The following is a 26,739-nucleotide window of genomic DNA, read 5'->3' on the forward strand; positions in this document are numbered from 1 at the left end:
AACCATTTCTCTATTGTACCTATCAGAAGAAAAAACTTTCATTTCCTACAAACTGAAGACTGTGAGAAAATGGATGGGAAAATTATATGCAGTTTGGAAAACCAGCTACATTTAGGATGCCCCCAGGAAATGCAATTAAGGCATTTTACATCAATGTTAGACTGCAACACTTTTAGGAATTGGGTCCGTTAGGCTCTAGTGTCCATATCAAGTTATCCTAATCAATAAATAAACAAACAACAAAGACTAAAGCTCCACCTGCACTGCAACAGCAGTTCTCCATGCTCAGAAGAACAGAGGGCTACAAAAGGGAATAACTCAAATTCCTTCCCAAGAAGGTATGGACCTAATCTTATTATCAGGTAGGATATGAAAACTGCATTCCAACCTTCTCTCTCACACTGTCTTTGTATTGTGCTCTCTTTCCTTCACTCACTCTTCTCCAGACATTACACTCTTCAAAATATGGACGGCAAAAAGCACATTTGCATTGTAGAAATGCATGACATCACGTGAAAGCATAAGAGAAGTGTCCTTAGTTGTAAACAGTGTTTATGTAGTGTTTATTAATAGTTAGCTTCTCTTTATACTTGATGAAGTGACACCCATCAAGTTTGACTTATTTTCAAATGTTTCATCGACTGGGAATCGACTGTTAAAAACATTCTAAATTATATTTCATGTTATTTTAAAAATGTATATTTTAAGGGGTTATAATTGAGGATAAGTGATTCCAATATTTGGCAAGGATGAAAAAACAGCTGACACTGGTACACTGGTTGTATTTAGAAAAGAAAAAAACAGCTTCCTTTTGCAAGGAAATGCTAGGTTGCCAGAGATGGGGGCACTGTGCAGAGTGACAAAAGGACCTCCCACTTTAAAGAGGAGCCGAGACGAGGCGTGACCACTCTTCTGACAGGTGTTTTGTCTCCTTCAATGCAATGTTCTGTGGCCATCTCCACTCAAATGCCACGCGGGAAAAAAATGGGGAAAGGATTAAGCTATGTCGCATAGTAAATAAAAATGAGCAGCAATCCATAATCCAGCGTGACAATGGATAAGTAAAAAAAGCCCAAAAAATCAAAGGCAGCATATCATAGCTTTGAAGGTTTAACACTTTCTCAATTTCTTGGAGTTCAGATAGTTAGCTCATGGGTAAATCAATTAAACAGTCGTCGCCAATTTTGAAGATCCGACTGGAATTTAATCAGCAGAAATCTGCTGTAAGCCACAAAGAGAAGGCATTGAAATCCTATTACAACGTACAAAGCCCCCACTGTTGTTTGGCATTGCACTGTAAGGTAGTACTTCACTTTTAATTATTAACTGCTTTTCCTCTGCCATCAAAGATTGGAAATTCGTCAACGGAAACCTTGCAGACTCTAAATTCACTGGTCATTTCAATGCAACAACACAAACCCATGTTACGGTCAGTGTTTGATTATTTTCAATCAATGATCTACTTCTCTGCTGAAGAGCCGCTTGGCTACACTGCATTAACAGGAAGAGAAAGTCAAGGGAGAGAAACACATGAAAAGACATTTCTGTCATCCGAAAACTTTAATGACAGAGTGCAAAGCTTTGTTTGACTGAAGGGCTCTTTTGATATACATAACAAAAGACATCCTTTGCGAATCGTCCCTGGCAACAGTACTCGAGCCCCAGACCATCAAGGCTTGTTGTGGTCTGCTGCTACGTTTCATCGTGTCATCATCTGCGAGGGTTGAAGGCGGCATCAAAGTGCATTCGCCTTTAGCCCGTGCAAAGCCAGCTGCTCTTGATGGCCCATTCAAAGTTGGAAATCAGTGAGCTTCATGCACAATGAGTTTCAAACAAAAGGGGAACATAGTTCAACTGCTAGGCCCACCAAATGGGAAATCAACAAACTTGGCACACTAGTGACTTTTACATAGAATACAGCAAAGGTGGTGCATTGCCCGATCTTTAGACAGTGGAAACGTGCTATACTGAAATTTGAAAACAAAGCGAGCATGATTTCGGTTTCATTCAACACGACAGCTTGAGATAAGTGAGGATTGCTTAAGATAAGTATGCAAATACAACTAAATAAAATGGTGTTTTCAGTTGCTATGTCAGTTTTGCCATATATTTAACTAGTAATTATATGCACAGTTGGCCTAAGCCTAGGATTAGGAATTTGTGGAATTTCACATTTTCCTCTTCACAATGCCATGACCCAAATCTAAATAAGCAACAATACATGACTGGAAAAACTATGGAGATTGTGTCACTTGAAAAAAAGTATTGCAAATCCAACTAGCCTTTGAAAGCATTTTTGTAGTGACATGGTTAATTACTCAAATTAGAAAGTTGAAACTAAAAATATAGTACTGTACAATGAACCAATTGTTATTTGTGTCCACAAATGATGGCAGATGCATTTCAGGATGTGGTTGTGTCATTAGTGTTTACAGTAAGACTTTCAAAAGATAAATTAATTTAACAATGGTACTGTTTTTAGATTTTTCCCAACTCAATGAAAGCAACTTGCTTATTTTTTTAGCTGGTATTAGGACATAAAGTCAAAATACATAAAGGAATGGGGTTGCAAATATGTTTCAGAAAATAGAGTCATCATGATAGAGATAATACTGAAGGGTTTGGGCTTACCTGGAGGGTGTTGATCAGACAAAAGTGAAACAGCACATGAAAGAAAGAGAAGAAAGCGTTAGGATAAGAAATAGACATCAAGACTTAAGATATCCATCAAAATTGGTTTAGAGTACAAATCTACACTCGCTAGGCCAGTACTTTACAGTCCGGTAAAGTACGCACAGGTTCATGGGCTCAACATCAAATAATAGTGATGGGAAAGTTATACAGCAGTACTGAATCAGGAAATTGCACTGAATAAAATCTTATCCAGGACAATATAGCAAAATGCAGCAGTAACTATTGTTCAAAGGAGAGCGCTACTCTTTGAGTAAAAACATTTCTGCTGCATTTATGTTTTATTGCACATTTCTCATCCATTGATGCTTCATTATACTTTTCTACAATTAAAAACAAACACTGAAATACAGATTGTGTATAAAGAGCCCTACAGCGTGTATTACCAATAACAATGATCGCAAACATTATTGCCCAACAACATGCAACAATTTAGCCTTATATTATGTGGGAAAACAGCAAATAACTTGGAAATTTTAAAGAAAAAAACAAACATGAAAGATTTTCAATGGACTACAATGGCCAGATATGAATTTGGATTTGATTAACAAATTAATAATTTGGTGGTATAGCATAATGTATGTTGACTGCTCTGTAGGAAACCTTGAAAGCAGTTGAATCATCTTTTGGACTTCATTCATTTTTGTAAAGATAATTCAAAGATGACGAGTGTAGAAGAAAGATGGTAAGTGTGGATTGTAAGAGAAGCTCTTCGTTTATCACTAGGTATGGTGCCTTGATGGAGCGATACAGTGTGGTGGGATAACAGCTATAGACAAAACAGGAGCACTATCGACCCCTCTCGATCTCGCCAGAGTCATGAGACCAGTAGGTAAATCCAGCAACAACCAAAAAGAGGTAACAGAGTTGGTGTGGACCAAGAGGCAATGAACATAGACAGCAGGCACACCTTTTTTTCCTTGAAGTAACATAATAAGGGTTCTGTCCCATTAGAAGTGTCCCAATTAGAAAAAAAGGTATGAGCAACTTTAATGTTCTAGTTGAAGCGTTGTGGGCAATGACCGTTCTTGACCTTAAGTATCTTTTTCCATAAAATCACACGTTATATGAATTGTAAAATTTCCACAGTATTATCTTGACACATAATCATTAGCTCTTTTGGAAAGAAACTGGATATTTGGATTACTGTACTCAATGTTCTCTATACTTTTTATGTCCATAATGCTGATTTCCTTCAAGGGCCAATACTAAATAGACGGAGATAGACAGCGCATGAGAAATAGCATCTCTACAGAAGCACCACCAAGTCTGCCAGCACTAAAGGTAATCAAGTTCATGAGCAATCTTCATTACTCTAAAAGCACTCAGCTTTATTGAGATTTGAAGCCAAGGGGAGGTTGCAAGAGCACAAAAAGGATTTATTGATTGCACTTAATGCAATAAGCATGAAGGCTCCACAGCAACCATTTCATTATGGTCCTCGTCCGGGTGAGGAAAAGTGACGCCTGCTTTTTGAGGGGAATTACTGAGCAAGGACGAGGAAAGCTGGTACAACAAAAGCTAATAACTCAGTGGCCCTTGAATGAGACACTTAGAAATCTGGCATTTACACCATAGTCATGTAACTAGCGATGCCACGACTAAGTTTCTGATTTTCAATCCTTTACATTGATTATGTAAAATTGAATCCACCTATATTTCAGTAAATGAGCTTTTGCTGTGGTTGCTACGTCTTAAAGTAGTGGAGGCTTTGCAATCCAATAATTGCACTTCAGATGTACCAAACTGGTGAAAAGTTGTCCTTTGATGGATTGGAAATAAAACTCGAAAATGAGACTACACCCTAAACTGGTTAAAAATATTCTAAAACAATCGTCACAAATATCCTAACTAATACCAATTGCCATACAACACCCACCAGAGATAGTAATTCAATAAATGCAAATTCCAAAAGCCACAGCAAATATAATTTAAATATTAATAATGCATCTCAGAACTAAAAAAAAAAATTGTCCAGGAAAAAAAGCTCCACCCTGAATGATTATACACAAGTTTGATTGGCACATGTTATCTTGGAACCAATATAATTAACTGATGTGGAGGAGAAAGGGTCACAAGTAACGGTGGAAGACAGTCAACCATGTGTTCCATATGTTTGTGCACCCCCGATGTAAAACGCTAGCCAGACAGCCCCCAGCTGACACTGCTGTCAACTCTTCATTTAACTTTCCCATCCCCATCCACCCGCCCTGCTCCCTGCTGACCCTGGACTGATCGGGTCAGGGTAATAAACAGTGGGTGTTGCTCTATGGAGGCGTGTTGTCAATTCAGCCTTTGACACCTGTACAAAGACTGAGGAAACTTGAGCAAATGAAGAGAGCCAACTTGACACACACATTGTAAGTCTTTTTATATCTCTGAGGATTTCTGCGGTTTCATGTTTTACAGCCATTTCATGTTTCCGCTTCTAACTGTTCGTTTACTAGGCTTGAAAGAGTAGAATAGTTTTCAGCAGAACATTTTTAAGGATGCCATTATTCAAAGAGGTTGAAGTTTCTGGAGACAAAAAAGAGGAGGATGTTCATGGGAATTAACTGTCGAATTGAAGAGTTCAAGAGGCTCAAATTGAGGCCCAAAAAGGCTACAACAGTCTTTTTTGGGCATTCTGGCAACTTCCCATTGAATTTCGGCCACTCATCCCCCTTGGGAAGTTGTTACGCTCTGTTTTCTGCTGGGCAACTAGTTCGGACTTTTAAGCAGTCACGCTCCAGCTTAGTTCAGTTGTTGTTTGCTGAGTTAATAAGCACATTTCTCCAACTCCCCCGGTGGTTGTAAAAACAACATCAAAGTTCATAGCACCAAGCTAAATTCTGAACAATTACTGTGAGTCAGTATAATAAAATAACATTGCACAGGCAGCATTTCTTACTAATTTCCCTTCCTCCTATCTTTTCCTATTTATTATTATTTGTCACCACCTTTGATACATTTTTGTGATGAATCATGCGAAAAGTAAGACTATAAAAAATCTCTTTTGAGATATTGACTACTGTGAAGTCCTACAAGAGGTACGCAGAATTGCTTTTCAGTTAATTCTTTTTTAAAAATATGTTTAGTTTAAACAATTCTAAAAGGGCTAATGTTAGTAGTTTTTAATGGAAATTCAGAGTTAAGCAAAACAACTTAATTAGATAATCAAGTAAATTATTTCAATAACACAATTCTTTTTACTTTACAAGTCTATGCTACATAACTTGCAATGGCTTGAATGAGCATAAATGAACTACATTTACTTTATAATTTCATACTTTGCAGTACAGTGGTGAGTGGACCCTGGTAATTAATTACGGATAGGGATTGGGATCCAAATACACATTTTTCAAATACAGCCCTCACACATTTCCAACTGCAGCCCTCATCTTGGGTGTTCTGTGGTTTAATGGTTGAGGCCTTAGTGCATATAACTCCGTCCCTATTCATCAGCCTTGATTAGGCTGCCAGCAGAGTATTGACCTTCCCTTGACACGCACAAGACATATATGCAAGTGAAACGAATGGACCGAGGGTGGGCTACTTTCTCTGAGATGGATGAACATGTCTAGATGCCTAAGTTTTGTTTCCCTTTTAAAGAATGTTTTTGTTTCTCAAAGCTGACATGTATTAGTGACTACTCACTTCAGAATGTGCCAGTTTCACCACTCAAATTATATTGAGAATTATGAAATTTTTCCGGTTCAGTGCTCTGATTAAATCTCCAACAAATAAGATACAGGAAGAGATATTTTCAGTTGTTAAACAAAAACAAACTGCCACTATAACTCAAATCTGCATCTAAGGATATTATAGTGTCTTCAATGAACCCACTATACATGTTTTTTGGAATAAACAAGATTCAGGACCTTACTAGTAATCCTCCCTGGCCTATCTGTCACTTCAAGGTTTTAACCTTTCACCTCCAGTGGTAAGAACATGCATGTGTCTGTGATGTTCCTCCCACCTCACTGTTTCTGACCTTGCCCCCCTTTAGCGCAGCCCTCCATCCCACACACTTACTAACCCGCCATGCTACTTTGGTGCACAACTGTGTGAAAGGGTGTCCCGTGAAGATTAAAGTGTCTGATTTTTTGAGTTGGACAACTTGTAATTGGATGTTGGGAAGCCTTGTTGTAACACTAACTGTTATATTTTGTATATCTATTTGTCTATTCATGAAGTAATTATTTCACCCTGATTCATTGAAATAGATGATTCAGAAGAAACACAAAAGCCCAAATTGGGTCAAATTGGGGATACCAGTTTAGTATAGATTTAAACATACACACAGACTAATACAAATTATTCACACTTCAACTCTCTCCCGGGTTAAAGCCGAGCTTGTGAAAAATCCAACGACATGAGGATTTAGCAAACAAAAACTTTTCTGATCATGTCTTGAAGGCTTCTCTTGCTCTCATTCTTCGCTGATCATATCCCCCAAAACAAGCTTACAGTATAACTAAAACTTGCATAATGACCTTTGACAAAGAATATATTGAGTTTGTTGGGGTTTTTCAAGGATTAAAATTATGTTTCACCCTATTTCAGTGAAAAACAAGTTTTGGACCTGAATAGAATGATTTCAAAATTTTAAAGGTGAAGCAATAGATTCAATTATTTTCAATACTAGCCCCTCCTCAGTTTTTTTTACTGCTAGCTCGATGAGTGAATGGTGGATTAATATTAAATTTGTAGGCTGGTGTAGATAGGTCTATCAAATTCAAAAACACACTGGTACAAAAATACATTTGCAATGCATTTTTTGCTGAGTGAATGGGCACAGCCTACAAAGTAAAGCCCATTGTCAGGAATAAGTTTCAAAAACCATATGTGGTATGATGGTCAGCCGTTGGTCACTGAGTGTGCTTGACCACTTCACACTGGTATTTTAGCTATTTCACTAAATCCTTCCGCAGTTCTGTCTTGGGCAGCATTTACCCTCATAAGAGACATGTTTGACCTCAAAGCACAGCCCCGTGAAGGAGAAGTCTGTAATCTAATATCTAATTAAGGGAAACAAGCTCAGACTGAAAAACGTTTGTACAGAAACAAACGCTCACCCCAGGAAATGTGCGATAACTAACAAGCAATTCTAGAACAGGCGAGTAAGAATCATGGAGGAATCAGATTCTGTATTCGTGTAAATATTCCCTTGTGATATGTTGGAAACTTCAGTGCCTCAAACTAATTTTAATATTATTTTTTTTGGTGTTGTCGCTTTGAATTTCAGTAGTGTTTAATGACAATATCATCTCAATCTTGATAATAGGTCTCGTTATGACATCATTTGCCTGTTTGCAATGAAGGAGCAGAGGAAGGAGTAAACATCTCATTGTGATATTTATAAGTTATAGTGACACAGGAATTTTACTCAATGAGGCATTTGTAATCTCCATATGGTTGAATGATATATGAATTTCATGGTAGGAATATTGAATATTTTTCGGTAATTGAACCACTGAAATAGAACATCAATTCAAACAGGATTAGAATTAGAGTTAGGGCAAAGGTCTGGCGCTGAATCTTGATTACTTGTATTCAAAATATTATTATAATTAGTTTGAGGTCTCAAAATCGGGTCACCTTTTCAATGGTTAAACTGAGCGCTTCACCTCTTTACCAACAATATCAAAACAACATTTTTTTAAAGGTATCTGGTACACTCAGATTTTGGATTGAGTCTGAAGTTCCACAGACCAATTACTTCTTTTCCAATAAAATAAGCAAAATCTTTGCATATTTTACGACAGCCAAAAGCACAGAAAAATCTTTCAAAAGAGCTGTAAAGAATCAGTCTCTGCACTTCTACAAAGCGGGTCGTCATAGTAGCAATTCCATTAGAACATTCCATTCTTGTCTCTGACCCCTCGTAGCGAGCAAAGGCAGATATAGTGCCACTGATTCTTCCATTGGTGGCTCTGTGCAGTTAGAAGCCAATGTGCTTTTCTCTGGCTCCTTACCGAGCAGTGCCGGTGATCTGATTAGCACTGGCCAAATTAAGTTGTCTCCCCGCGTCGAGCTGAAGGGACCATTCTTCTTGTTATTAGAAAAGAAAGGATGATGCTCACATCAAGTCTTTTTACCGGAAAGAAACTAATGCCTCAGTGTATTAGTAAAGTCTGTGGTCTATTGATTAAAGGTCAGTTTCAACAAACGGATAGATTTTGCATCAGTTCATTATGCAATGTTTTTCCAAGGCTTCTTACAGAAAGTGAATTGGTATTGAACTAGTATGGCTTTGGGTACAAACCAAAATCATAGAGACAAAATTCAGGAAGTTTTTTAGCATGTATAATGTGTTTGCCCAGCTTAGCTGGTAAAAGTTGCAAAAAAAACATTCATATTGTGATGCAAGACACTAACGATAAAATTTTGAATTGAACGTCTATTTGTATTCCGTGTGCACATTTAATGTATAATTGTGATGTGATAATTGGATAAAAATCCACAGTACTAATGTGTCTTTTGAGTTTGTGCCAGTTATTATACAGTAGAGAAGCACCATCTTTGAATGGAAGTCACCTCCAGATACAATAGTTCAAGGAGAGCAAGTCTTATTAAAGCTTCTTCCATCTAATTATGTTACAAATTGATTTTTACCTGAGAAATCCATCTTGTTGAATTTTCACACGATACTATCTGCATTATTCCTACTCTGGAGCAGGTTAGCTTCGATATTTACAACTGCCTAGGGTTCAAACGCATGTCAAGAAGATGTTAACAAAGCTTCCCATACACAAGCCCCCGTCACACTGCTTTACACTGCTGTTATGGGTGCATTCCTCCAGCTTGTCCCTCAACAAGAAAGTGCGCTCACCTCAGGAAAAGAGCTTAACCAATATACACACTCACCAAATGCTTTGTTATGCAATTTTCTTTACAACTGAGACAGAACACAAACAATGTCTAAGACCAGTGCTGGTATTGTTTCCCATGGTTGCTAAGGTGACTATAAGGTATGAAAAACAGAGGATGTCAAAAGCTGTTTCAGCCTAATGAAAGGTTGCTGTTTATCCTACCATCACTGCGACAATAAATGCACTGGCCACATGTTTACAGGGTACATAGATGTTTATGTAGCTGAAAGATCTAGAGTAGCCAGTCCTTTGTTTTCTGATGGGCAAATATTGCTTCACATTATGCAAAGCCCAAAACCGAGCTCAAGCAATCCAACTCTACTTTTAAAGCGCCTTACACACTGAGGGGACACAAAGCGTTTAACATGTTCACAATCATGCACACATTTATACACACATGGTGCTGCTGCCATGCAAGCAAGGCACTACCAGTCTTATGAAACACAGCCTTGATACAGATTTCAAGGAGAAGGGAGGAGTATATATCTTTTAATTGAGAATACATGCTTTATGCTGTACTTTGGACACTTGTAATTCAGCAGACCTTTGACCTTTAGAATTGACGGAAGATTTGTTGGTTTGCGCCTCGCCAAACAAGACATGCCAACATGAAACAACTGAGGCACTAAAGACCAAGCTAGAGTTGAGCCAAAATCCTTTCAAGCAATGGCTAACTTCACTTCAATCCCAAATTCACCACAAAATTTGTTTTCAATTTGGCATTTTATGGTTCCCTTTAACTGAGTAAAATACTTTATGTCAAATATATATTCCTAAAGTGCTGTTAAACCACACAGTAAAAAAGCAGTTGTTACTAAATGCAAAATTACCACAAATTATAGACACTCCCTTTCACAACCAGAAAGTAATGGGAAATTAATCCAAGAGTGAGTAAGGGCACAGAATTTTAGCATCAAAGTCTCTTTAATTACCAAGCTACGATGGCAACCCAGAAACACAGAAAGAAAACATTAAGGCAGGAGAAAGCATAAACAAACTCAGTCCTTCCCATAAATCAATGTTAAACAAAAATAATGTATGAATTTTCTCTCTAGGAGTGAACAGGCTATGACAATGTTAACATTGCATACCCCAATTGAAGGTTCTAACAGGCTAATTGCAATTTTGGCAGGTGCATCTTGCTCAAAATTACATTCACGAACCGGAAAATACAATGTTTCCTCTCATTGGTGCACAGGGGCTTATGTCAATAGGGCCATATGTTTAGGAAATCTGCGTCCTGTTAGGTATATTAGTTCCAGGCCTAAATTTGGCCTTACTGTGCAGTGTTTAAAACCACTGCATGGGTAGGTTTGAACAGGAAGCAGATGCTTAAGGCACGTTAAGTTCAATTACAAGACTTCAAGCTCCTGTATTAGGTTAGGTTTTGGAAACTTCCATTTTAAGCCCTTACCATTTCTTTCCAAAACATGTGGACTAAGCTTTGGGGTTAGGTTAGGTTAAGATTTGTTCTTGTTCTTGCACGCACAGACTTCTAAAAAGTCTCCTGTGAATATCCGCCCCAGTTGATCAAGAAAAAAAAAATGACATCATGTAGCAGACAGGATATTCCCCGCTTTGTTTTTACATTTATCGAGACTCACCTTAAGGGACATTGAGGCATTTTGAGGTTTTCTCTAGCTAGGTATGTAGTAAGTCATTTGACTGAACAGTTTGTGTTTACAGCTGCAAGGATGGCTGGACAGCTGTCCACTTGAGTGTCTGGGCTTCAATCCAAGATAGTGTGGTGGGGGACACATTGGCTTTGGGAAGTAATTTGTTTTGATTAAACCTGGGCTGTAAATGCATTTAAACATTTCTGTGCTTTGGGATTGTTGTACTAAGTCTGAAGAAGTGAGAAGGCTGACCTATTCCGATCGGCAAAAAAATATACAGTTGCATCGACAACATGTATAGTATTTGAATACAATGGAATCCATACATTTTAAATCAGCATCTACTTTTTAGGATCTGGTTCAGGGGTTAAAAAAAACTCCAGTCCTCAAGGACACTTATCAAGTCTGTTTCCATTGCTCCCTCCTCCAACAGACCTGAATTAGATATATTCGGGATCTTTATCGGGCATCTGGACAACTTGCTAATGAGTTGATCATTTGATTCGGGTCTGCGAGAGGGGGGAGATATGGAAAACAAACTTGATAGGAGCCCTCAAGTACTGGTGTTGGTAAGTCCTGATCTGATCTGAACTAGTTATTCATTTGCACATATATAATACATGACTAAAGCTAGTTCTAAAGTTTGTGGTTCGATGATTTTACACCAGCACGACAGACGTGACACAAAGTGCTCCTGAAATGAACTTGGGTAAAACCAAAACTAGTGTCAAGGGGTAGCAACAACAAAATGGTCACAAAACCTTAAGAGATATCCAAATGTATTAAGTAAGGAATGGTAGGTTAAAGAGTTGTAAGATATGCTCTTCAGGTTATAATGAAAATAATCATTGAAAAGCTTATTGGAATATTTCCCTATGACATATGTTAGTATTGTGCGAACATTATGCACAGTAGATAAACTAAATAATCCAAACTTTTCTTCTGTGATTTTTTTTAACTTCGATGTATAGGTATATACATACCAGGCGATACTAGTTCCAACATGAGAATGTTCTTGTTTGCTGCAAAGTCACAACTTGGTTGTGCAAAGAACTAGACTCCCCAAGACAAGGCCCCAGCCTCCATCCCATTCTAAACTTTCATATTGAAAGCAACAGGAATTTGGTAGCAAGTCAGTTCTTATCGCCTTCCTCTTTGCACTAGATTTTTAAAAGGACATGCCCCTGCGGCAACATTGTCATGAATTTTGCACCAGCAATTGAACGCCATTATTGTAATCACATCTAATTCAACTTTGTAAAAACAGTAAGCTAAAAATAAACTTAAAATGTTAAAGAAAATCTTGGAATTTGTGACCCAATTTATACTCTTGTTTTTTTTTCATACTGTTACACCTATTACATCCGTTATTGGTAAAACGCTCAATTCCAATTCTCAACTTTGTATGTGCCTCCTTAGTAAACCTGCTCAACCTAATCAAAAATGAGTCCCCAAGTACAATATATCTTACTAAATCCTTTTGAGGCATCCCAAAAAAAGGATTTACCTTATCCAAGTGAAAGAGACGATGCAGAATTGTAGGCTCCACCAGGACAAGACCAGTGGAGCACTAGCACGTGACGACAAATGAACAAAAGCCATCAATGAAGGAAGGAATTTGAGAAATGTTGAAAAGTCAACAGAGGTGGGCACTCAGAACTAAATTGTATGCTCAGGTTTCAATGTTAACCTTGTCTGTCACTTGTTGCAGGAACATGCAGCATATTCAAAACTTTTCCTGATCCAAGAACTGACCTGTCTGGAAAGGATGCAATACTCTGAGGTCGGAAGAGGGTGAGGAACAATCTAAGGATATGGCTCGTAAAAGCAAGCACAAAGGTCATAGGCTTTAAGATAATGAAGTTGAGGTGTGAAGGAGCATCCGGAGCTGAAGTTAACCAGCTCTACATGAACACATAACTGGCTATATACAGTATAATTATATAGGCCTACGAGTAATTGAATATGTACGTATATGTCACCTTGAATAAAAAAAAATCTGAATATACATGCATTTTAGTTTGTGTTCTTTGTGCAGACTTTTTGTACATTGTTTTTCCTTTTTTATGAATTGCTTATCTCACAAGGAATGCATGTGCTGTACATATCCTTGCTGATATTCTATGAATGTTCTTGTTTTCATGTCAAGGGTCAACTGTTTTTCAGTTTTTTCAATAAAAGTAGGAAAACCAACAAAAGACCACATTTCTATGATCAAATAAATGATGCAGATAATTTTAAGATATTACCTAAACTTCCCATTCAATTTTCCTCCTATTTTAGTTTCCAATATAGTTAGATATGTTCATGTTCCAACTGGATCAAAAACCAGACCAATATAAAACAGGAAATCTTCCACAAAGAGTAGTGTTTCATTCAGCAAAAAGAAGGGTAATTCTCTTCGTTCCATTATAATGACCACATAAAAACCATTTGACTTTATCAATCAGATTATTCTGTATTTTTTCCACAAATCTTTAAAAAAAAACTAATCTTTTGAAGCATTTTCCTTGAAGGCACATGCTCAGGTGGTGGATATATGCCAGCTTGCCCTCCCCCCGAACACTCGCCTTTATTTCGCTGCAATCTACGCTTTGTGCTTCGTTCTCACTTTGGCCAATTCCCAGCTCTAGCTACTTTGCTCCAGTTCCCATTCCCCTCTCACTTGGCCCCACTCTCTCAGTCTCAGCACAATCAAGCACTCCCGTCAGACATAGGCATTTCATTAGCAAAGTGCCAATTCCTTAGCAACCGGGCAGGTATAGCACTTGACCGCAAGTCGGACGTTGAATTTTTAGTAAGGGCTTGAGCTAGTGCCTAACCTATACAAACAATGTCTATACAAAGTCTGTAAACAAACAAGCAAGTTAAGGTCACTGAACATTTAAATAATTGGACTTGGATGAAACTGCACCATCAGTGGAATGTAGACTTCAAGATGTCGGTGGGTCCAAGAAGAAAAATGTCCAAAAAGATTAGACTTATTACCTATGAATGAAGTGAATAAAAATGTATTGATTCATTTAACTGTAAAATAATTCCTTCCCATGCAGCATCTGCTTTGAAGTATCAAACCTCAAATTAAAAAAAAATGTTAGGTGAAATAAAACATTTAATAAAAAAGTATTTATTTTAGACATGATTAAATTTATTTTTAACACTCATTTACATAATATAGTTCAAATTGATGTAACCCAAGTTTGACATCTGTGCAGCTTTATAATTTATTTGCAATATGAAAAGTAATCACGCAAATCCACATTTGTCATTATCCTGATGAAGAAAATCAGATAAAAAAGGTTAGGTTTTATTTGTGATTTATTTATGTATTTATTATTTTTAGAAGATGAGTTAAGTACTTTAGTTTTATTGTGCGGCAAGAAATCTATTTATTCACCCTTTTGTAAAATAATGTGTTATTCAGATCTTTGGAATTTCTGAATTTATCAATGTTATAATAAATTATTCAAAAACAGAAACCGTCAGGTAAAATGACCCATAATGTTCTCTAAGTGAAGCGGCAAACGTTACGCGGTGGTCATTAGGGAGACAAAAGGGCAAACCAGAGAGCAAGACCACCTTGTCCCCCTTTCACCAGTCTGAGAGTTACTGCCAAAAAACATTCCTCGTGATTCCCCGTACACTTCCTTCTTATTTAGGCAACAGACCAGAACCCTCCCAAATGGGAAAAAACAAGTGGACATAACACTGGGATGGAAAAGATTAACTGGGATGTTTGCATTTGGCTGGTTTTCAGGTTAAGTAATCAGGATGACTGAAAATGCGCTAAAACTACTAGGAGTCCTTTTGGGAGAGAAGCCTACAGCCACTGACTATACTAACGATGTTTGCAGATGGCTAAAAGGCCAGCAGGGAACAGCGAAGATGACCTTGTATTTTATTTTATGTGCATTTCCTGTTGGCACACTGAAAGCGCGCAAATACCACTCACACAACCGAGATTATTATGGTATCACTTAACTGTCTTCAAACAGTGAAGTCTTTCTCAGACATCAAGGTCGGATGATGACTTTCAAAAATGTGGTGTCTGAGTGTAGACAGCAGTAGCAGTCAATTTATCCTCTGGGAAAGAATGTGGGAAGTCAGTGCTAAGTCGTGCTATCTGCGAGAAGTCTGTTCTGGGTTTCTTCCGTCCAAACGGAGACAATCCCTTACTAGCCTGGGTCTTATCTTGCTTTCTGATTGGTCTTTTAAGGAAACAGCAGCGGAACTCAATATGTAATTATAGTCCCTTTTCTATGGTAACACTATGTATGGGGCATTTTCAAATTGGGGACTGAGTTCCAGATCAAAACCAACTCATTGTTTCTGAACCACGGCCATTTTTCTTAATTTGCCGGTTATCGAAAGTTGTTCTGCTTCATCGTGAAAGAGAATGAGGAGTAGACAGTCTTCAAGTGTAGAGTATTCTATAGTCGCATGATATTTTTTTCAATCTCGTTATAGTATCTACAGGGAATTTGAATCAACTTACTTTGCAGGTTATTGGGATATGGGAGGATATTGGCATGCCCGGAGAAAAACCCACAAAGTAATAAAAAGTCAATTGTTTTCCTTACATCCCTTTTTTTGTACCAGACACCTGCCGTGTCCAGTTACAATACATAAGCCAGCAAGACGAAACTGGAACCAAAAAAGGAAACTTGGTGTCACATCTGGAAATCTCTGTTGACTGATAGAAATCATTTTACCTCATTTAGAATGAAATAGCTGTAAATAATCTGCAATCTTGAGGGTAACTCAGAATGATAAGGATAAGGATAAAGTATGCTTGGGTTAGTTTGGCTTTTGTCAAGGTCCCAGTGGTAGTTAAGTCCTATCTGGGTCTGAATCCACCTGGCTATCTTAAAACTCTCTGGATTTCCCCTTTTACAAATGTAGCACACAGAAGATGTCCAATGTCACAAAAAGCTACAGCCTCTGTTGAGCATGCAAAAAAATGAAATATAGTAATACAAGCCGCACTAAGCAGTAGAATTCAGTTTTGTCTGCTACACAAGTTCAGTTAGAAATAGAAAACTACAATCAGAGCAAATTACAGTATTCTCACAATCATTTTAAAAATTCAAAGAAAAAAAGGTAACTAGCAAACTAATCACAATCTATTTTGGATTTGCTTATTATCTGTTCTTCTCGTGTATTACCAAAATTGGCGAGCGTATTAAGTTTTCCCTCATTCATTTCAGACCGATTAATCTGCAAATAACTTTGAACACCTGGCATTTTTAGAACAGAGTAGAATGAGCTCACTTTAATCTCAACACTCTCAAAACATTGTGACAAACAACATTTCATTCGGTCCTGCAAGTTTATTGTATCCCTCCCACCTACGAGTCGTTAAAGGTTTTATTTTTATTTTTTTTAGATTTGAGTTTTTCCCATGTTAAATCTGGGTGTCTAGGGGGTATTATTCATAACTGCATTAATAGCATTAGATGATATTTTTTTAATATTTATTTGTTTAATGACTTGACAATAGAGGTGGTCATGAAATAAAGAAAGGTGCAGAATTGCATAAATTATTGTTCAAAATTAGCCAACAATGAAAAATGGTGTTCACGGCACACGTTCCATCTTGCAGCAAGTGCATCCATGCATTGGGTGTTACTAAACTAAAATGGTGCTGCACCTCCATACCACCGGAAACTCATTTGCTGCATTCATGAGTGCGCCTCAACAATACACCACTTCTTCAGTGCTGTCACTATCCCTATGCTTAATCCCCTCCCCAGAGTTCCTTGAACTTGGTTGCATGCACTGGCTGCCATAGACTTTTTGTAACCATCAACCAGTGAGAACCTCTTCGAGTATGAATGCTTTCGAAATCTGTGATCAGGCTTCAATAACTTTGATAATAAGCCATGATGGGAGACAGGTAGCTGGCAGGAAACTCTAACGGAAGTCAACAACAAAGGCCAGTATCGTCCCAGCCCAATTGATTCAACTCCCACAAGCCACCAGAAAAAAAGCCCCTCGGGTTTTGCTTATACTGTTTTGAAGATGGAAAAGCTGTGTCGAGGTATAAAAAAATACCATCTAAATGTACGTGCTTGTTATGAAAAGTAAAAAAAAAGAATAATAATAGAGAGGAAATTTCAGGGCAAAAACGACCCCCAAACATAAAAATTATACAATACAATCTTCCTTAATGAAAACAATTGAAACAATTCAGCAGCATAATTTCTATCAAGATTTATTTCAATCAATCTCAGCGACAAATAAAAATTGTGTATTCCCTCAAGAACATACATTAGCATGGGCATGGTATGATCGTTTAACGGAAGGCTTGTTTATTTAATTGTGAGAGAAACTGATAATTTCTGTGGAAAAGGAGGCTGGCAGACAAATTGTATCCCCAAAAAAAGAGCAAGGACTACTTTGGTTTACAACTCCAAACATTTGCATGGCAAATTAGACTGAACAGTATGCCTGGCTGGAAATGTAGGCCGGGTTATATATCATTGACAAGAGACAGTCCTGTTATTACGAGCCTAAGGAAAATTAAATAAACAGGATTAAAGTTTTAAACAAAAGCATGTTACCCCTGTACCTTCGTGCAAATCATGTCCCATTGAAACTGACACTAATTGCCAGAATTTAAAAAAGAACAAGTGCTTCTTGACAAGCTGTTGACATTCACAATTTGTTAAAACATGATGGGAACATTTTAGCTCCATCCTAATCTGAGATCCATTAGAGGATGACAAGGGGCCATTCTGTCACACGAGATCATTGTCTTTGCCGCAAAGCCTCAATACAACATTACAAAAAGGGTACGACAAATCTTCATGTTCACGCAAATGTCTTAATACATTTAATAATGTAAAGGTGTGCGCTTGTGCCCTTGTGATTACAGATCAAGTTCAGACATATTTAGTGTACCACATCTACCTTTTGTATTATTTCTTTTAAAACCAAAAGCACAATGACAGACAAGGGTTTTGTACAGACAAACCAACAGAAAAAGGACAAGGAAGAAGGATGAAAGGTTCAAGGAGGAGAAAAGAAATCGCGCAATGAGAATGAGCGCCTCTCCAGTCGAGCAATTGTCTTCATGTAAATTGAAGCTGATCAATATTCTGCAAGTGTTACCACTGGCAAGTTCAATCTTAACCAGCCTCATGGTTTAAGGACAGAGACGCCATGCTTAAGAGACAGGGAGTTATTGAAAGATGTGTATATATATAAATCCCTAGCCTGAGAAAATAGATTTGAATTTTAGCGACAGCAATGAAATCGACACTGCAAAGTCTGATCCTTTGAACTGTCATCTTTACAGAATATTGATGCACACTGAAACTGTTTAATTCAACCTGCTGTCAAGCAAAAGGTTATCGTAGTTCACCTAATTTTAGTGAACATTAAAATTAAAGAAATAAGGCAGAACTAGTGGTTTGTGTTCATGTTAGCTCTGGGGGGTTTTCTTGTAAAATCTATTCCAGAACCACAAAACAATAAATCATGCCAATGCCAAAAATTGACTGACCTGCATCGTACTAAAATGCATGGAATCCAAAGGATTATCATCATTTTTGGAGTATTAAGCACACATGACTACAAGCCGCACCCACTAAATTTTTCACGAAAACTGTACTTGTTCATACTCGGTATAAAAGCTACCCTGGAATATAAACCACAGGTTTATTGTTTTAAGCGTCATTTACAGTGAAAGACATGAAACTGAACATGTTGAAGTAGTTCATTTACATACAACTTTGGAGGTTGAGTGGTGGAGATTGGCTTTTATAGGAATGTCGACTGGGTGTGGAGTCATAAAAACCACTGTGATTAGCAATGTATAACTGGCACCGGCTTCTTAAAATTATATTGCAATTACCACATGTATATACCACTTTATATGTAATGAATGACCCAGCTGATTGTGCTAGGTTAACCATGAGTGTGTGTATACAGAGGCTCATGATCAAGATGGTGAGACATCCTACATCACTTATCTCCATTGGACTCAGAAAGCCGTCATGCACTTGCTATAACTGGTGAAAATAACAAAATGGTACAGGACAAGTTCCTGCCATGAGGCTGGAGGACATTGACCCTGAATGCGGAATTGATTTGAGTGCCTGAAATATTTAAATTAGAACATATTGCCAGCAAAATTATTTGTCAGAAGACCAACAGATAGTACATAAATACAGTAGTTCTAAAACTAATCATATTTACTTATAACAGACAGGCTGTAATCAATGCGCTCAACACCAACTTCCTTAGTCTGATTTTCTCTAATATTAAGAAACTCAAATATAACTTAATTTGTGTAGATTATCTAAAGGCAGTAAGAATGTGACTAAAGATAACTGAAAGTTGCATTTCAAGCAAAGTGATAAGAAAAGAAAACATGGCATGCAAAGTGGGTTCACCATGACAACTCATTGAAAGAGGGAGGGATGAGAGGGTGGAAAGGAAGCCACAGAGACTGAAGTGTTATCCAAAGAGCTAAAAACAATCCAGCCATCGCATGTCTGTTGATAAAAAAAATGGGACTCCCCACTATGAAGTCTGCCGTGCTTCCTGTTTGTATAGCAACTTACCCCGGGATTACACCAGGTACCTGGCTTGAGTGTGGCGGTATTGGTTCTTCACGCATCAACAATGCATACAACACCCAACACTTCCATGTGATCCACCACATCAGTGCACTAAATGCTATAGAAATTATCAAGATTCCATGTGAGATCATTGGGAATAAAATTAATGTGTTTGTGACATACAAACCATTGTTTCCGTGAATATCTTCCCATGTGATAAAAATAAAGTTAGTCGGTAATACACTTTAAATGCGTTTATATTGAAATGTACTAAAAATCAAGGTATTATAAGTCTGTGAGGATAGAGCGGTTCAGAAAGTGAGATGAGATATATTAATAGACGTCTTTGAAAAGACCTAAAACAGCTTTTGAATATTGAGTTGAAAACCGACTGTACCCATTATCACATTATCATAAAACAGTACAATAAGAAGAGAAACTATTTCTTTCTCTCTCAATCAGATATTGCATTCTCTAGCTAAATGTAGAACTTGTAGAATTCATTTTATATTCTAGTTTTAGAAGAAATGCCTAAAAAGAGTTTAACTTTAGTTAGGGTTTTTCTTTGGAGAACCCATGTATTTAGGTTAAATAGGCTGAAAAAGTTTAATATGAGAGCTTTAAGCCCAAATTCCATTAGAGCTTCTGCAATCTCTTGGGTATCCCACCAAAATGTTTTAGCCCTAAATCCGATGGTTTTGGCGTGATGAGCTAAGAGCCGCTCTTGTCACAGCAGCTGCCCTTCTTTAGTAATGTAACCCAGGAACAGGAATTCAAGTTGCCCAGAGGGAGTCCAAATCTCATGCAGACTACAGCTCCGATTTCTTTATGTCTCAGGCACAAGAGGGACTTTTCCGGGTCACTGTACATCCAAGTGACTGCTTAGAACCACATTGGGCATTCCAAATTGCCTGTTCTTCCTCTATAAAAGGATTTAGAAGGGACATTGACATCAACTAACTTTGCACCTTACATTTTGGTAATCTTCAAAAAACTGAAATGAACTGTTTGATAAACCTTGCACCGACCGAGTCTAGACTTTTTTTCCCAGTTATCCCATGAGCAAGTTACTCCTGTATACATTTATTTTCAAATGGTAAAATGGTTTCTTTAGATTTAGCCTGGATCTTTTCTCCAGAATTGTGTAGATGCATCAGGCTCAACACAGAACAATTAGCATAAATAAATCCATATTTTGTGCAAAGCACTTAAACGGCTTGGTTTACTTTGTGTGTAAAAAACTCAAAAACGCAAGGATTTTGGTTTAGGTAAAATGCCTAAAACAGTAATGTATTCATTCATTCATTATTAACACCACTTATCTTTGTCATAGTCATGGGGTGCTGGATCTTATTCCAAGTGACTTCGGACAAGGTGGTGAATGACACCCTAAGCAGGTTGCCAGTCAGACGCACGGCACACAGAGACAGGCAACCATTCACACACACAATCACCACACATGATGTGAGTGAACCACTGGAGCATCAGGTGATATAGTAATTCAGAACTCATTAAAAATGTATTCCCTTCATAGTAATGGTAATAATTCATTCATGTACATAAAAGGAAACATTATATATGCTCATCTGGTGAGGGCAAATCCATTTAAAAGCTTTAAAAAAAAAGGTCGGAATAAAAATTTAGCAATTTCTCAGCAAACAGACAAATCAAATTGATTATATTAACATACTAAATCTGTTCCCCTCCTTTCCATAATCTGACTTAACATATCTCAGATGAATAAAGAAAGTGTATTGGAAATTATACCTGAAACCGACCAGTTGCGACAATCCCTCTCATATATAGAAAAGACAGATAGGTGGCTTGGTCTAGTTAGCCATTCCAGAAAATTCCGTGCCTCCACCTTGCACAAACAGTAGGAAAAGGCCTAGACTCATTCACAAAAGGAGCAGTGCACTCGAATGGGGTTAACTCACAACGCTCTACATCCCACCCACCCCGAGAAGAATTCCACAGACCTGTCGTCTAGCACATCATTAAGCAGGACCACCTGCTGGGAAATCAGGACCCCCATCATGATAGCAGCAAGTCTGGCTAACCAATTCGCTGCGAAGCCTGATCACAAAGATCGACTGACTGAGCAGAAAAATGGCGCTTACACATAGAGTATACTGAGGGTATACTGAGGAGTATGAAGCATAGACACATCGACCATATACAAATACTGGTCTGTATCTACTACCCACTCTAGCAAGATTCAAAGAGGGTAAGAGAATAGAAAGAAAACATTTTGTTTTACTATTCAATGAAAGAAAGTTAAGGCAAAAAGAATAATTCGTCTCACCAGAACGAACATTGATGGCAATGAGGACATTATCACGAATACCATAAACACTCTTTAGGAGAGGGCTCAATGGACACCTGTTAACAAAAAGTTGGATGCCTGATACACATTTCTGTCGAGCAATTTATTTGATTAACTAGGACAGTTTTTGAAACAAAAAATACTACACATCGTGTTCTCATCACGTAGTGCCACGGCAATATAATGAAATTAGTATAGAAGTTTCTACTGCAACATATCCAGAGATCAATCGTAGGTACTATCCTCATTTACAGTACTCTTTTCTCTGGGGTACTGGTTGTTGGATGTGCCTCTCCTCTTAGTCCTCATGAATTCTCAAATTCCCAGTGTCGAGTAGCTCACACAAAGCCCTTTTCTTGAGAGCATGTCTCCCAATCTAGCTCCCTGCAAGGCATTCCATTCTATCCAACTTGTCAAGAATGAGGAGAAATCATGGGAGGGCACAATGAGTTCGGTGGCAGGTAGAGTCTTGTCCCATTGCTAACCTCCAAATCTCTAAAAGAGATGTTTCCACGCAATCTGATCTGGCATGACTATTTTAATTAAAATGTAACACAATACTAAAACCCTAACAGGTCATTCACTTAGAAAGATTTGAAGTGTATGCCTGACGGGCCTAACCTTTCAGTAACAATGTTAATACATTTCTTGTCTTGTTTAGAAATTTATTTACGCCCATAAAACCATTAACTCCTTTTGAGGCGAGAGGAAAAAGAGAACTTTAGGAATAAAAGCACCCTTAATGTTAAACAATGTTTAACAGTGTCTTCTTGGAGTATTTCGTTTGATTATACAATTTAACACTAGCATGAGGAAATATGGTTGTGAATTAAACTGTCTTCAAAAGTACAGGAAAGTCATTCAGGGTAAAACATTTAAAAATAAAAAATGAAGAGAATGAGAATGAGAAGAAAAATTGAAGAGACGGGGACAACAATACAGGAAGAGGTTAATGCGAGGTTAGGCCACTTTATGCTTAAGGGGTATCCCTAATTCATAAATACATATAATGTGAAGAAATATTTAAGGGATAAAAGTATTTTGGGGTAAAGAATCCAATGTCTCATATGTGTTTTGAACTAACTTTGGGGTCCAGAATCCCAACCTGGCCTGTTTTTCTGTATCATATAAAGTTTGTTCTTAACAGCTTAAAAATTAAAAAATCTTAAAATAGAGCATTTTGACCTGAAAGTCTGTACAATCTATTAAAAACAGCCAAAAAAAATGGGAATATGCAAATTAAAGAGATACAAGGCTGTAAATGATAAACTGTTGAACACCAAAATAAAAATAGTCAAGCAATGGAGTGCAAAGGTTAGGATTCACTCTTTGTCAAAGAGTCTTTGACAACCAAGGTTTTTATTCTTCAGGTATTAGCTAGGCAAACCCACCTCCAGGCAATGCAAGGCTCTAGGTTTAGCATAGTAACAAAGGTAATAAAGTGACTCAGCTGTCCCTTATCTAGAGTTCTGGTATACAGTCACAAAGCCTTAGGCTACATACGTTAATGTGTTCACAGTATGTGAAATCTTTGAATCTTTGGTAATTTACAATTGGTTGAACAAAAAATATTCTTACCTTCCACACAGTGTTCCACATCTTCAAGGTTCCGCAGTGTAATCCTCATCAGGCTTGAGTTGAGCATCAGTTCATTCTTGTGTTCAGGCCCCATGGCCTCAGGGGCAGGGTTAAGAAAGAATATGCGGGTGTCACCTGTGGCAACCTGATTGTCACAGATTCCTGTGTTGCCAAAGCCACCGATCATCACCTTGTTGCCACCATCCAAGAGAATTTCACGGTTTATGCTTGACTTTCCTTTCAAGTAACGCCACACCCTGACCTATTCATCAAAGGACAACAGAAAAACAATACAATTCAATTAGATTACTAATAAACAATTTTGACTAAAATGTCTCATTGGCCAAAGAAAATAACATTAAACAGTAGACATGGGGTCCAGAGAAATCTTTTGTTATCCAACATCTGAAATCAGACATTGCTTAACACTACATGAAGCGGATGAAGGTTTGATGTACTGTGCATTATCACAGGGTGAACATTTTCTTATCAGTGGAAGACTAAGTTCAGCAAAATGTATGGAGTCATTTTTAAGAGCTGCGTGATTCTACTCAACCTATTCGGTTAGAGGCAGAAAGCAAGAAGACCATACACGGCTGTTTATTTTAACAGATTATAGAGTGGTCTACCACAAGTCTACTGCGGTGCACAAGTTTCACAATGAATGACCATGAAATGTGGAGAGAAAATGACTTCCACCAGAGTGAAGGACCAGTAACGGTGGATGTTTTTCCCCCCGTCCTATTTTAAGGAGCAAACTCATAATTTACTTGACAAAAATCGTAACGATCTCATTTCAGTATATAAACATGCTTTTACAAAAGCACTTCCTCTTCTTCACATCACAGGTGAGTTGGAGCCACACCAATGAATATGTGAACAAGCAACTTTTAAATCATGTTCCCACTCATTAGAGTCAGTCATTTAGATTGAATGAACTACTCACTAATTAAAGTTGACTATGGTTGGCGAATTGAGAGAAAACCCAAGCACGCATGGTGGTTACAATTAAATGCCACGCAATAAGGTTCAAGATGTGTGTGTGTTTTATATTGAAGCATTTAACCAATCACATTTCAGCCATTATTTGTTGCCGGGGTCGGTCAGAAATCTGCCTCAAGGCCTTCACAATCAGCTCTGCAGGCTCTGCTGCATTAAACAAGCATCGATGAGACTGTTGTTTTAACCAATCAGTTTTTGAGTTGGCAACACCACAATGCATTGTCGCAGGCGTAGGGCTACGTCATCGCTTTCACCATGATTGGCTAGTGATTAGTCAGAGCTACCAAACTGTATTTGGAGCGAGCTGCAAAAGCAAATATATTATTGTGTTGATTTGAAGCCATTTTGCAAACGGACTATACCAGAAATACGACAGGACAGGCTCGACTTTCAGCATTAGCTTCGATGGCGATATAAAAGGAAGAAAGAAAGGAGAATGGATATTGTGTACAGTTAAAAAGGACTTTTGTTTGTAAAATATGGTTATATTCCTAAATAATATTTCAATGGTGGGCCAAGTTCTGATATCTGAAAAGCTCCAGTGTTTGTATTTAAGCCCCAGTGTTTGTATTCGATCACTAAATGCTGCTGGGAAGTGGATTTTACCCCATTTTAGTGCAATTTTTGCCATTTCACCATTGATGTCCATCGCTGTCTTTTCCCAGGAAAATCATCCCCCGGCCCGGTTGTAATGTCTGAAAAGCTCCAGATTTAATCATGAAATGCTGCAAGGAAGTGGATTTTACCCGTTGAAGGCACTGCGAGAAAATGCATGGATCGCGACTGAGTTTTGGTGATTTAAATGAAGAAATTCTGAGTTTAAAAAAAAACAGAACACTTTTTGTTGAACGGATTTAAATCCATTAGGAAAATGTCATTTTACTCTCTGACGAATACAAATATTGCACGGAGAATGACATGTCATATGTCAATCATCCAGCAATGTACTTTGATATCTCACAGGCTGCTCATGAGGTTTGGGGGGGATCCAATTACCCATCAACTTTCACGACTTCTCCGTAAGGTTCTTTCCAGACAAGTAAAGTGCAGCGGCTTGTTACGCGTGCTTTATTTTTGCAAGTTTTCGCGCATGCAGCAGGTGTATTTGGGCCGTGTTAGTTTGAAAAATGACAAACCGCGTGGAGGGAGGCACACTCACCTTGCAAGAATACGTGTTATGTACCGGATCCATGTTTATGATTTCGTCCACGGTTCCCGTCAGAACTACGTTGGCCTCCTCTTCGCGGTCTTCCAGGTTTTTCTCCGGGCAAGTGGCCACACAAGACCGTAACAGAGCCACCAGCAGCCCGGCAAGGAGGATTGCTGCCTGACCACTTCTCAATGTCCATTGGGAATTCATGACCGCCACGCGAATATAAAGAGATTAACTTTACTTTAGAACAAAAAAAATGTAATCTGATTTCCAACGTTTACCACTCAGAGAGCGCGATCACTCCAAATGGTTTAAAATTTGGGAGCGAGTTTTTCCGCAACTTCTCAACCGGCGACCGGTGTCTCTCCCGCTCCGCAGCCCAGCTTTGCGCAGCTGCAGCCGGGATTGAAAGTCCTCTTTTTGCCGCCGCCGGTTGGATGGAAGTGAGGGAGGAGGAAGAGGAAGGTGGTCTATCGCACGCTGTCTCTGTGCAGGAATGCAACAGCACTTTTCTCTCCCCCATCTCAACCTCGCTCTCTCTCTCTCTTTCACACACACACACACACACACACACACACACACACTCGCACACACACGGATTTGCATGCAATCTGAATAGTTGATCCCACAAGTGTGTCTGTGTGATTCAGTGGGGGGTGCAGGGACGTTTTCTCTTTTAATGGCTGATCTAGGGCGCCCCCAGTCGCACAGACGATGCCCTCGCCGTTTTTGACATGAGAATCAAACACAGGGATGACCAAGTCCGGTCTTCGAGAGCCCTGATCCAGTCTGTTTTTTTCTATATCTCCCTCCTCTACCACACCTGAATCAAATGATCAACTCATCAGCAAGCTGTCCAGAAGCTTGATAGCGATCCAGATTATTGGATTCAGGTGTGTTGGTGGAGGGAGACATGGAAAACAGACAGGATTGGGCCTCTCGTGGACCGCAC

General features: G+C 38.3%; 1 protein-coding gene across 3 annotated transcripts in view; it reads right to left on the minus strand.

Annotated features, from left to right (window-relative positions):
• The window catches only part of agrn (agrin), a 173,814-nt gene extending 147,471 nt beyond the window's left edge, over window positions 1-26,343 (minus strand). For all 3 annotated transcript variants that reach the window (XM_077732487.1, XM_077732654.1, XM_077732404.1), the window contains exons 1-2: window positions 25,794-26,343; window positions 23,633-23,894 (exon numbers count right to left, since the gene is read on the minus strand). In XM_077732487.1, coding sequence (XP_077588613.1) covers window positions 23,633-23,894; window positions 25,794-25,994 — 463 coding nt within the window. In that variant the 5' untranslated portion in view covers window positions 25,995-26,343. The remainder of the gene's footprint in view (window positions 1-23,632; window positions 23,895-25,793) is intronic.
• Window positions 26,344-26,739: the final 396 nt, after the last annotated feature.

This window comes from Stigmatopora nigra, chromosome 1 (assembly GCF_051989575.1).
Source record: "Stigmatopora nigra isolate UIUO_SnigA chromosome 1, RoL_Snig_1.1, whole genome shotgun sequence".
Classification (NCBI taxonomy): Eukaryota; Metazoa; Chordata; class Actinopteri; order Syngnathiformes; family Syngnathidae; genus Stigmatopora; species Stigmatopora nigra.